Genomic DNA, 13,349 nt, shown 5'->3' with positions numbered 1-13,349 from the left:
GTTTCATTTATTTATTTGTTTACACTCAAACAAGAAAGAAGAGCGCAAAGCATCGCTCTCTTTCGCTCGCTCTCGCGCATTTTTTTTGGCACTTCCTGTCTCCGTCTGGCAACACCAATGTATTTCTGCCCTGTGCAAATGCATGCAACAGGCAGCAGGGTTGTCGGCAGAAAGGAAATTGAGAACTTTTATGTATGTATATGTGTATGTATGTACATATATGTTTGTGTGTATGTGCTTGCGTGCATGTATATGTGTATGTATGTATGTATATGTGTATGCATGTTTATGTGTATGTATATATATGTGTATGTATATATGTATATTTGTATGTATGTATGTATATGTGTATGTATGTATGTATATGCGTATGTATGTATGTATGTATATGTGTATGTATGTATGTATATGTGTATGTATGTATATGTGTATGTATGTATATGTGTATGTATGAATATGTGTATGTGTGTATATGTGTATATACATATGTATATGTTAATGTGTGTATGTGTTTGCGTGCATTTATATGTGTATGTGTATGTATGCATATGTACATGTACATATGTATGTATATGTGTATGTTTGTATTCATACGTGTATGCATGTATATGTGTATGTTTGTATGTCTATGTGTATGTATGTATATGTGTATGAACATATGTATATGTGTACGTATGTATACGTGTATGCATGTATATGTGTATGTATATATATGTGTATGTATGTATATATGTATATGTGTATGTTTGTATGTATATGTGTATGTTTTTGTGTATATGTGTTTGTTTGTATGTATATGTGTATGTATGTATATATATATGAATGTATGTATATGTGTATGTATGCATATGTGCATGCATGTGTGCATGTATGCAGATATATAGCTATGTTTGTATCGATATACGTATGTGCGTATGCATATACACTTAGTTATATATGTGTGTGTATATGTGTATGCATATATGTATGTATTTATGTATGCATGTGTGTATGCGTATGTGTATGCATATATATGTAAATGAACGTATGCATATATTTTGTATGTTTATACGCAAGACCAAGTCTAGCTGCGCTGCAAATTCAAAAAAAAAACGTATTCTTTACTAATGCCCTACTACGCGATTCTCATAAATTCAAGTAAGTCCCAGGCTTGGGCTTCACTTAATGTGGAGGAGGCGGCGGCTTCAACTATGGAGGAAACGGCGGCTTGAATTATAAAGGAGGAGGCAGCTTGAGCTATGGAGGAGAGGGCTTCAACTACGGATGAAGCGGCGGCGGCGGCTTGAGCAATGGAGGAGGAGGAGGAGGATTCAACTGTGTAGGAGGCAGTGGCTATGGCTTTACCGGAGGCCATTGAAAAAAGTGGTACGTTTTATAAACATAACTATGTCCCATTATATTTAAAAGTTATAACCAATACAATCGTATGGATGTATGTTGGTTAATACATACATATAAGTTTGTATGTATTTTGAGCTGAGCTGGCAATGAACAATAAACGTACTTGTAGACAATGCTCTCCTATGCGATTCTCACTAATTCAAGTTACCTAAACATGATCTCTTTTCAGTTCTTACAGATAACGATTACTTAATCGTGCGTGGGAATTTTCAGGTGAGTACCTAAATTCAAATATATATTGATCGCTGTATATAAAAATGTTTGTCCTGACTCAATTTCTATATAGGAACATAGGTAAAAATTTCCCACCCCCATAACTCGGACAAATCTCAGCCGATTTTCATAAGCTTTGGCTTTTTGTGCATGGTTTAGCTTCTAAATCAAATTGGCATCTAAATCTGGCAACATTATTCTTGGTCAAAATTCATGTGAAAATGCTATCCTCAAATATCCTATATAGACATAGATCACAATTTCCCACCCCCCATCTAAGTCTGGCAACACTATTCTTGTATATCATGTAACGGCTCATTGTGAAATTCCTTTTCCAGTTTTTTTTTGTTTATGACAACAGATTCTGGAAGATGCAAAGTCTTGGTTTGGTTGTTTTCTTGGCGTACATACATTTATTTATTATTTGGGAAAACGTACAGTTAAAATATTTACAATAGCATTTGAATGTATTTATTATTCGGTTTTAAATTGTTTTCTCTTGTGTAAGCGAATTCGTAGCGAATTTTAATTTTTTAAATTGTATTATATTATTTTTTTTTTTTCTGCTTTTGCTGTGTGTTTCAACTTCTTCGTTCCAAGCTGTTTGTTGTTGTTGTTGTTTTTGTTGTTTCTGTCATTTACAATAACGGTAATTCAAATAACCATTACTTGCCCTTGCCTAAACTATGCATATAAAAAAAATAATAACTGTTTTTTTAATTTTTTGTTTGTTTTTTTTTTTTTTGGTTTAACACAAAACTTTCTATAAATAATAATTGTCGCGCTGGTTAGACACGTGTTAATTTATTTGAATTTCTAGTTGCGCAGCTACTTACTCGCATTTTATTCAAATATTTTCTTTGAATTTTCTTTTTTTTCAGATAAAAAAAAAAAATTGTTTTTCTTTTTATAAAATATAAAAAATAATAATTAACATAAAAACGTTCTGAACTGGTTTGGTTTTTGTGTTTGTTTTTGTTGCTGTTGCTGTTTTTGTTTGTTTTTGTTTTTGTTTTTCTTTAATCCTCATTTTGCAGTTGTCGGCTTGTTAGTTCTTCGGCATTGCCTTCCAATAAATCCGCCGACTTCCAGCCAACAACAGCTGCACAACAGTTTAGTTTGCTGCTGTTGTCGTTGCTGCATCGGTCGTGTGATTATTGGCACTGCTGTTGTTGCCCCTCTTGCGCTGGTTGGCTCCGCCCGCTGCCGTTGCTGCTGCTGGCGCAGGGTTGCCAGATTTGGTCTTTGTGCGCATCGAGCCGTTGGCCACGCGCACATTCCCTGAACTATCTGTGAGATCTTCACTATCACTGGAACGTATGTCGCCGGACATCTGCAGAAGCACAAGAAAAAAGGAGTAAAGTAATTAGTAAAGCAATTGCTTTATTGCAAGCATGTTGTTGATTGGATTATTCATAAAATGTACATATGAATGTGATGATTTAACAATGAATAGTTATTGCACAATGTTTATTTTAAATTCCCCTAAATCTTTGGTAAAATAATGTCAAGCTCGTCATCAGTCGCTCACTCAACCCTTTGTTGCCCATCACACTTCCACAACTTGTTACCATTCGGTAACACACCACAGTCCGTTAACCCTTTTTGTTTCTTCCTTGCCCAGCATGGCATGGTGACTACCATTTGGTGACGTCACAACTTCTAATATACTCAAGTGCAATGTTGGCTAATTACAAGAGCGTTGCCATCTAACATGGAGAATAGCATTTGGTGACGTCACAACTCCTAATAAACTCAAGTGCAAGAGCTCTCTCTGTCTGTCCGTTTCGTCATTTGCGTAATGTTATATATCCCATTCATTCGCCTTAACTTATTTTTAAAGCATGCGGGGAGCATTAAAAATGTGAAGGTATAATGGATTACAAAATGGTTGAAGATGAGCACGTACTAAACTTACCAGACCCTTCTGCAAGGAGTCGACCACAATCTTCAGAATCATATAGGTCCAGATGACGTGCAGCACCAGCAGCATTAACAGCAGCGAATTGAATATATAATAGGCTGGGAACATGGGCAGAATGCGAGGTGCCTCCACAGATGCGCTGCAGGTGGTCGAACAAAATGGTAAACGATAAGCAATAGTTTTTCAACGAGCTATTTTGTTGGTTATGTCACCTGTAGATAATGCGCGGATAGAAGCCCAGGCGTGTAACAATCCAGACAACCGTGAAGATGGCAAAGATCGCATCGCACACCTTCTGATAGTTGGCATATTTGGTCAACTTGGCGGCCTCAAGGAATATGTCGGCACAATCGTGCACGACCAAAACCAGGGAGCCAACGCGATGCAGGTTGCACACCCAGCTGAGCGACATTAGCAACAGTGTGACCATATGATGTATAAACATTTGCCAGAAATCCTTGCGCTTCACATCAAAGAACTGTGTGGCCGTCAGGGACCAGTAGAACGACATCGATATCATATAATACCACCAGACATCGTCACTCACCGACTGCAATGGGAACGCATTTGATTGAGTGTGATTGTTTGATAAAACGATCAATCAATCTACATATTTATGAAACACTCACCTGATGAGGATAGCCATACCAGCAACTCTTGACATCCCAAAACCAGGGCTTGTCCCACAGCACTATAACGCCGAATATAAAGCTATACAGATAATACAGGCACCGCCATGTGTTCTCGCAGAACTTCACCAATGTCGACGGCTTGTCCTGGGCGCGACGCAGGCGCCACCAGCGCTCGATTTGACGCTCAGACATGTCCGCCTGCTTGGACAGCGGTGCCAGCTGCGTGGGGAGGATCAAAAACAAAGGAAATTTCTTTTAAAAACTGATTGATTGATTGACTGATTGACGTTGACTGCACAGCCCAAAGCGTAAGAGCTAGGCGCATACATATTTCACAGATAAATACTTATTTGATATTATCTTCGAATTCCCTCAGAAAGGAAATTTCTTCTAAAAACTGATTGATTGATTGGCGTTGATTGCACAGCCCAAAGCGTGAGGGTGCATCGATTTTTCACAGTAGATGCGCGTTTTGTAATGCACCAAGTGCAGATAAATACGTTTTAATCAATTAATAATCTTCGATTCCCCTCATATAAGATAAGATTGGAATTTTCCGCAAGTGTGCAAAACGGTTGCAAGACTTTTCTTTTTTACCAAACGATTGGCTAGAAATTAATTGTGAACTTGTACGTTCCAAAAATGTGGGAAATAGATTTGAATTTCAATGTAAAGCACTCTGGCCCGGGCAAAGCCGGGCTACGCATGTTGATTATTCGTCGAATACTTGGTTAGTAATTATTTGATAGAACTCGTTACTCACCCACTTGTGGTCCAAATGCGATGATTTGGCATATGCCAACTCTAATGTAGGAACATTTGCCGCTTTCTTAGGTCTAGAGCTTCTTATGCCCAACGATTTGCCAATTGGAGATATCCAAAAGCTGCAATAAACCAACAACAACAAATTTATAGGGTATATATACACACACACACACACACATATATGTAAATCGAAATATGTCTAGTTATGCGGTAGAGTTATTTATTGGAATAGATATGCAATTTGATTATGAATCGTACATTCGCAATGATGGCCAATATTTAATCAAAGGCGTCGTAACTTACAAGTAGACAGACTAGCGACTACCCTGTAAACAAGCAAGTTGTGAAGTACGTAGCTTATCAAATACCCTGCCTGAGTGTGTAGAAGGAATATAAATATCCTGAAAGCTAGCAAGATTTGTTTTGAGTATGGGAAATGTTGCAGAGTGGGGGGACTAGGAGACACTCTGTAATCAAGCAACCTATCCTTAAAGAGAAAAAAAAAGGAAAAACAAGCACATCTAAAGACTTAAACATACACTGTTACCAACTCTATGATAAGGAAGTAAGGACATTCCCTTGTGTAGAAAGACTAGCAGATACCCTGTAAGCAAACCGACGAAACGAACGGCTTAGAAAGACGCATTAATATACTATAGCCAAGCAAACTTCTTAATAGTTGAAATATACCCTGTATTAATGCAGCCTGCCCATGAAGTAGAGTAGGGTCGCCTAGCAGATGCTCTGTAATCATTCCAAAATATACCCTGTAACCAAGCAGAATCTAACCCGTTAAGACTAGAAGGAACCAAGTAGCTGGTTAAAAGTATAGGAAATCCCCTCTAACCCAGAACACAATTCACCAAGTTCTAGCATACCCTGTTTCTTTAACTGACTCTGCCGCATTTATTGATTGCCATGAAATTTGTAGGGCAGTTAATTAGACAGCTGATATAAACGCATACTAAATAGCAACTGTTTATCTTCAAAACTGTAAATATTATTAGTTTCTATCGATTATCGGAGCTGCGAGGCAAGAAAACAATATTTTTAGCTAAACTTTATCTGCATATGGTAAAAAATTTCATTTATATTTGGCATATTCAATAGAATTTGTGAAATCGTGCAATCTATTTATTCATATTTTCTTTAAAAAACCTTATCTAGGAAAAATCTAGGTTCGCAAATGTAATTTAATTACAAATTGAAGTTTGGCAACAGCGCACAGAATTTAGTTCAGCGCAACTTTGCAAACCAAACACAAGAACTTCATTTTGGCTCAACTATAGAATGCGGAAATTTGCTTGCAGCACATTGAAATTCCACACCCAAAAAGCTACATTTGGGCAGGCCCGGCCATACCCAACTGTACCCCGCCGTCTGTCTGGCACGTGTGAAGCATGGCAACACTGGACGACAAGTGTTGGCTAGCGGCCATGCATAAGTAATTGGGGTACAGCATAGGCGCAGCGCATGGCATTATAGCTTGGGTCTTGACGAACGCTTTTCGGAAGTTAATTTGCTAATGAAATCGAAAATATGGCTAGGCCCCAGTCAACCCCAGATGATCCCCCCCTTCCCCCCCTCCTCTTCTCACTCTCTGATCAAGAGTCGATCGGCAGGCGCGTCTGTCTGGCATTTTAAATCAATTGGCTTTTGTTTGCATCAGCTTGAGCTATGAGCGAACGTCCCTAAAAATAGAATTAAGGAAGCCGATAAATAATTACTTGAAATTATATATTTATTTCTCAACAACAAGGGCCAAAGGGTCGACGCATTGGATTTGATTTGCTTGCACTCTGAGAGGAGAAGCGTTAATTATAATAATAATAAATTTAACTCGACTCGAGCTGCGTGCATACATTACCCAAACTGTCACACTACGGCGCTGACCCCCAGCTCAGCCAAGTTCAAGTTCAAGAGCCAAGCACAGAAAATATCACAAATCTAATGTGCGGCCTGGTCGACTAGAGCATCAGCTACATTATGGCAATATAAAGAAATATGTATATGATAGCAGCTGGTATTCTGCTGCTTTTTGTCTTTGCATTTTCATTATCAGTTTTTCACTCAATTTCCACGCGTTGTTGTGAATTTCTCTAGATGAGAACATTTGAAATTCCATAAATTTTTTCTACTCTTCGATTCGTTATGGGAGCCACTCCCAAATGTGAGGTACATGGTTTCATATGTAGCCAAAATGACCAGTGTTGGGTAGCCCTTATGCACTAATATGCCCCAATCATTGGCGGGCAGCGCAGCACAAGCACCAGCACATGTTATTTATTTTCAAATAAATTTGGGCTTGCGCCCGCATAAGTACGCAATTCATATGCATGCACGCCCGCTTCCACATAAATACGTACGTACAGTATATATGTATGACATATTGGTTGGGACAAGCTTAGAATTTGTAATGCCCACTTATAGGAAGCGCGTGGAAGCGTGCACTGCAGCTAATAAATATTAAACAAATATAATAATAACAATAAGAAAACAAATCTAGTAACAACTCGTCAATTGACAGTTGACAGAAGAAAGAAATTGATCAAATTGCCCGCTACACAACACTAACAACACCAAACACCAAACACCAACACTACTCGATACTCCCCGCAACAGCAGCAGCCGCTGTTCGATGTCTGCGAGAATCTACCACGAACGACAGGTGGCGCAACTGTGCGCACTGCACGCCCTTAACAATTTGTATCAGCGTCGCAATATGTTCACCAAGAAGCAACTGGATGGTTACTGTTATGCGCTGACGCCACGCGTCTGGCCGAATCCGCATCGCTCGTGTCTGGGCTGGGGCAATTACGACGTGAACGTGATCATGTATGCCGTGGAGCAGCTGAACTGCGAGACCATTTGGTTTGATCGAAGGCGTGATCCCCATTGCCTCAACCTGGCCGAGATCTTTGGCTTCATACTGAACATCGGCGCTGCCGTGAGCCTTGCCTACTATATTCACCTGCCCGGCGTTCGGAACCGGCATTGGATCGCCTTGCGCCGCATCGAGGGCAATTACTATAATCTGGACTCGAAGCTGAAGCAGCCGCGTTGCATTGGCAACGAGCTCAAGTTCTTGGACTATCTCCGGCAGCAGCTAAAGCCCGAAAATGACCATGAGCTATTCATTATTGTGAGGCGCCAGCGTCAGCAGCAGCAGCAGGAGCAGGCAGAGCAGCAGCGCTGGCTAAGGCCCGAGTATCGGCCCATGCAGGAGGAGAGCGAGTAAGCACACCAACACATATACACATACATACATACATACATACATACACACACAGTCACACCATACACGCGCCCCTAGGTTTACAATAAACATTTTTACTTTGGCATCGATAACAACAGTTTATAGCGATAACAGTTGTTGCCGTTAGCATTCGCTGTGCGTGCAGGTAATTACAGTTACGTACATACATATACTATGTGCATGTGTGCGTGCGTCTCCAGCTTATGCCAATTTAGCTTTTTTAACGGTCGATCTGGCTTCCCTTTTTTTTCATTGAGGCTCCCAAACTTGGCAGGCGCCTGCATTTCTGGCTATTTATAAGACATTTTGAAATACCATTGTGCTTAGTCGCCTCTCACAGATCAGATATACATATAATGTATATAGGATATAATCAAAGGCTGTGCAAAGAGCAGACCCATGCATTCAATTAGTTAAAAGCTATATTACATATTATTGTTGATTTGGCACGTTATTGGCTTCCAGTTATTGCGATTCTTCTTCTCTATTGTCTCTAAGTCGTTTTTACGGCATATGAAGTACAAGATAACAGTGAAGTAGATCGTGCAATAAACAATAAAAATATATATTTCTGCATTAGAGTGTGTCAGCTTTTTTAAGGAGCACTTCTCCATTCAACTCTGCTATTTGTAACAGCTTTTAGCTATTTTTCGTTAGTTCTCAACACTGGTTCCACTGCGAATGCAACCACTCGATTAGCAATTAACGATAAAAGCCATAATTATTGTGAATTAATGTGAAACGCAAATGCATGCTGATATGCATTTATATTCGTATGTTTGTACATAAAAGCGACCAAAATTACAGTAAGTCCGGCAAATGGCGCTGTTATCAGCACATGCACAACAACAGAGCAGAGTGTTGCCATTTCGGCAAATTACAGTGTTGTGTGTATACAGAAGAGATGCGAGAGGCAAAGAGCGAGCAACACATTCGCTTGTTAATGATAATTCAACACGCAAACGATTGGACGACACAGTACAAAAAAGTAAACACATTAATATACTGTACATAAGTATAATACGATGACGATGACTCATGCTCTTTAACATAAACCTTGGACAGTGTCATTCGAGCATTTTTGCGGCGATAACAAGATCAAGATGAATTCGCTGAACTAGCTAAGCCGACTGTTATCTCGCGCTGTTAAACAGCTGATTTAAAACCACAATAACATTGTTGTTGCTGCTGAACAACAGCAGCAATGCTGCTAATTGCCGTTTAACATATTTTTCACCGCTCCCGCTAAATGCGTGTGTGTGTGTGTTGCCGGCGGGCTTTTGTGTGCGTAAAGCACGTGCACTTTTTGGCCTTTCGCTTGGGCAAACGGTAGACGATAGCCACGGCGATAAGCCAGCAAAGAAAAAAACTAGTTTGGATTAACGACAACAAACAATACAATAGCAACTGGACACACTACATATAAAGTATGTATATGTGCTTATGTTTATTCTTGGAAGTGCGCGAAATGTCTATGGAGAAACTGCAGTTCAAGCACACGCACAGACAATTGTCGCCGGCACGACAAATCCACCCCGCGCTTGGTTTTAGCTATTAAATAGATTGCATGCGTGCATGCATGTGTGTGTGTGTGTGTGTGTGTGCAACTCTGTTCTTCTGTGTGTGGGCCAATTTTTGAAAATGAACTTTTAATTTGATAGCATTTGGCTGGCCGCACGTTATGAGGGTCGTCTGATACGTAATCGCAATAAATAAACAAATACACATATAATTTACACATATGCATGCATAAATTTATATACTCCCACCTTTGCACATACATAAATAATTATCGCATGTTGTATGTGTGCATGCTACTTTGAATGGAATTGTTCACTCTTTTTTTTTATAGCATTCCAGTGTGCGGCCAATTTGGAAAAGCTACCCAGATTCGCTGGGAATGGAACGGAACTGAGTCACAGTCGTTCACACCACTGACTCAAGCGTGTGTCACACACACAAACACACACACACACACACATGCACACATGCACCACCCACACGCAGCTACGTATGTATGCTTGTGTAACGTAATCGCAGATAACAGCGCGCATTATCAAATTTTTATTCAACTTTTACGTAAATCTTGCGCGCAAATCTTATCAACAAATGCTCAAGCTGTGCGAACGGAGTGGCGCACAATGGAGAGTGGATTCTTGTTGTTGGTGCTGCCGCCTGCTGGCAGTCGATGCCACACGCACGCACACACTCAGCTAATTTGTTGGCGACCCTGAAAGCCAATTCTAGTTTCAGAAACACTGAAAATCAAAAAACCAGTCAACTAAATAGCCCTGACAAACATTTAAGCAATATGCGGTTATAGTTCAGTAGAAGCGTCCACAAGACTTCACTTCGTGACGTCGACCGCTTAACATTTAGTCCAAAAAGTAATAAAAAGAAATATTGGAATTGCGGAATGGAACGCATTGCAGGTGTCCCACATACATGTATGTGTGTGCGTGTGTGTGTGTGCTTGTGTAAATTTTGTTAGCACAAATTCACGTGAACATTTGTAATTATGTTAATTACAACATGCGAAATGCACGCAACACACACACACACACACACACACACACACTCACGCCGCGAGTTGTAAGTGTGTGTTAGCTTTGCGCTAAGCAAATGTAAGGTTAATTGGCCCAAATAAGCGGCAAATGGCCCGCTGCACAGTGTGCCAAGCTCTGCAGCAAATGCTCTACTGCACAGTGTGGTGAATGCTGAAGAAAAAATTTCACACATAAAAAAAAAGAACCATATATGATAAGAGCCCTTATCAAAAGCCTTGCTGGAAAACACCTTCGTAGCATTATGCATTTCGTTGGAATTCAATTGACTCACATTTAAACTCAAATTTCATTTGTAATCTGATTATAATGTGGGGACATGAACCCATTATGACTAATGCGAGGCACATCGTATTGATTGCAAATGAGATGTTCGTGACAGTTTTTACTACTGCAATCGCTTTTTTGCATGCCAGTTTTAAAATAATCGCAAACAATTTCCATCTCCAACTCATGCGCACGCTAGCAAATTAATTTAATTTGTGTTTTTTCCAATTGGCTCTAAAGGTTATTCCCAAAGAAAACGAAAAACAACAGATTAAATTTTCGAAAAGAAAACAGCGAGACAAGTTTTTTTTTGTTATAAGACAAGGTAAGGCGTAATAGTTAAACTAAATAATAATTTAAATACTATTTTGTTTTTTTGAATCTTATGTCAGAGTTGTCACTCTGATATTTTGAGACTTTTTCAAAAGGATGCACACCACTGTTCGGTACATATACACATACACATGCACATGTACCTATGAGAAAAAAGCAATTGCAGGGCGCCGTTGACTTTGCTGTTATTGTTATGCTTGTGTTTGTTTAGTGCATACAAGTAAACAAATAGCATTTATTATTATTATCATTTTTTTTTTTGTAAACTAAACAATTAGTAAGCGCTGTGCGCGGTACGGACACCGCAGAGCAGATCGGCAGCGCTCTCATGTTTGTGCATTTGTGGGAAATTGAGATTCCAATGGAACGCGACGTCGACGCCGACACCGCTGCTTTTGTTGTTGTTGAAATTGAAGAAGTGGATGAAGGAAAACAAAGTTGCAAGGCGTTGGCAAAGGGAGGGCAACAACAAACACGCACACACACACACACACATAACTGAATACATACAATGTTGGGCGTTTCCACATGAGGTTATGTTTGGCTTAAAAGAGCAAAAATATAAAAAAAAAATATGTATATGTGTATGCGTATGTATGTAGGTGTTTGCGGCGGCGGCGTCAGCTTACTGTACATTGCACAGCATGCATACGCACACAAACAAACAAAACGAGCGTATGCCTGTGTGCCGTGTAGGTGTGCCTGTGTGCACAATGCCAGTGCTTGAAAACGACGCGGTCAATGGGAACATTTACAGTAAAATAAACCAGCACACACAAACACACACACAAGCCTAAACGCCGCATAAGTTTAATGAATTGCGGCGAAGCGGCGACGCTGGAAAACGCTAAAAAAAAAAAAAAGGGCGTATATACACTACATGTGTGTGTGTCATAATAACTGTAAGTTGAAATATGCTTGTATGTATGTTCGATTGAATTTTCTTTTACTCACCGCTCCAATGTGTAACGCACCAGCATAACGACAGCGGCCAATGGAATTGGCCAAATCAGATCCCGATAGTTGGCGTGCACAACATCTGGACGGGAGCCGGGCGCTATGTCCGCCCATGTCGTATTTGGCGGCAGCCAAATGTGCGTACTCCAAAATGCATCGGTGACTTTATTGATTATGTCCATGCTGGCTATCTTAAATTTCTCTTCGCTTCCTTATATTTTGCTTTTACTTAGTAACTGTTCTGCTTCCGTCTTTCTGCTGCCTCCAGTTCTCTTTATTTTTTGTTCTCCACAGTTTGTCTTCTGCTGCGGCACAACAAGACACACGCACACAGGGCGGCGTTGAATTAACAGCAATTTCTATTTGACTTTAGACGGGCGGCTTGCTCTGTTGAGCTTTATTTGGGTTTTCTGTTATAATTTTTTGTTTTTTGGCCTGACTTCTGATTTGTTGCTTTTGCCTGACGGTTCTAGTGTTCTTTTTTTCCCTAGTGTCTTTTCATACTTTTTTTTGGTATGCCTTCGTCGTTGTCAGTTATACATATATCTTACGTATACATAGCTATATTTGTGTGTGTGTGTGTATGTGCGGATTTTGAATTCACATTAATTTATGGAGCACAAAAAAAAAATTAAATAAAATCCACCACGCGTTGCGAGTAGCAAGCACACAAACACTTCTGTACACACACACCAACGCGCACTGAGAACTAACCGCCGAAAATGACAAGCACAGTGGTCGCCGCCGCCGGACTCACAGGAAACTAAGCTGCGTGCAGAACACTTAAAATATCAGAGTTAACCGAACTGTTAAGTTAAGCTTAACTGTATTAAAAAAAAATAGGAATTATATTAATAATAATATGCGTATATAAACTATATATATATGTATATAGATATAAGAAGCGCGCACACACGAACCGCTTATTTATTATTATCGAGTGATGGTTCGTTCTTGCTACCCGCTTGACAGCATTGCCAACACTGTCGCAAAAGTTGTCAGTACTTGAAGGCACATGATGATTTGTGAGCAAATAA

General features: G+C 39.8%; 2 protein-coding genes across 3 annotated transcripts; one reads left to right on the top strand and one right to left on the bottom strand.

Annotated features, from left to right (window-relative positions):
• Nucleotides 1-2,096: 2,096 nt before the first annotated feature.
• schlank lies at nt 2,097-13,289 on the bottom strand. 2 transcript variants are annotated; one of them, XM_064682804.1, is made up of 6 exons: nt 12,310-13,289; nt 4,934-5,054; nt 4,168-4,389; nt 3,751-4,088; nt 3,524-3,677; nt 2,097-2,947 (listed from the first exon to the last, which is right to left on the bottom strand). In XM_064682804.1, the coding sequence occupies exons 1-6, from the start codon at nt 12,492-12,494 to the stop codon at nt 2,729-2,731; spliced, it is 1,239 nt and encodes a 412-aa protein (XP_064538874.1). In that variant the 5' UTR covers nt 12,495-13,289; the 3' UTR covers nt 2,097-2,728. The 2 variants fall into 2 exon arrangements, with proteins under 2 accessions (XP_064538874.1, XP_064538875.1); XM_064682805.1 differs by having other exon boundaries at nt 3,533-3,677; nt 12,310-13,284.
• Nucleotides 7,463-8,263, top strand: Josd (Josephin domain containing). The gene has a single exon (XM_064682779.1). It carries the CDS (start codon nt 7,574-7,576, stop codon nt 8,171-8,173), a length of 600 nt encoding a protein of 199 aa, XP_064538849.1. The 5' UTR covers nt 7,463-7,573; the 3' UTR covers nt 8,174-8,263.
• Nucleotides 13,290-13,349: the final 60 nt, after the last annotated feature.

Source organism: Drosophila montana, unplaced genomic scaffold (assembly GCF_035044405.1).
Source record: "Drosophila montana isolate Dmon_TW-CO22-7 unplaced genomic scaffold, ASM3504440v1 contig_2496_1, whole genome shotgun sequence".
Lineage (NCBI taxonomy): Eukaryota > Metazoa > Arthropoda > Insecta > Diptera > Drosophilidae > Drosophila > Drosophila montana.
The sequence above is the reverse complement of the archived record's forward strand: the minus strand, read 5'-3'. Positions and strand labels throughout refer to the sequence as shown.

Coding starts and splice junctions, on each gene's coding strand:
- schlank (XM_064682804.1), bottom strand. CDS start 12,494: ATGGACATAATCAATAAAGTCACCGATGCATTTTGGAGTACGCACATT. Junction 4,089..4,167: donor GGTATGGCTATCCTCATCAG/GTGAGTGTTTCA, acceptor TTCCCATTGCAG/TCGGTGAGTGACGATGTCTG. Junction 3,678..3,750: donor TATCCGCGCATTATCTACAG/GTGACATAACCA, acceptor GACCACCTGCAG/CGCATCTGTGGAGGCACCTC.
- Josd (XM_064682779.1), top strand. CDS start 7,574: ATGTCTGCGAGAATCTACCACGAACGACAGGTGGCGCAACTGTGCGCA.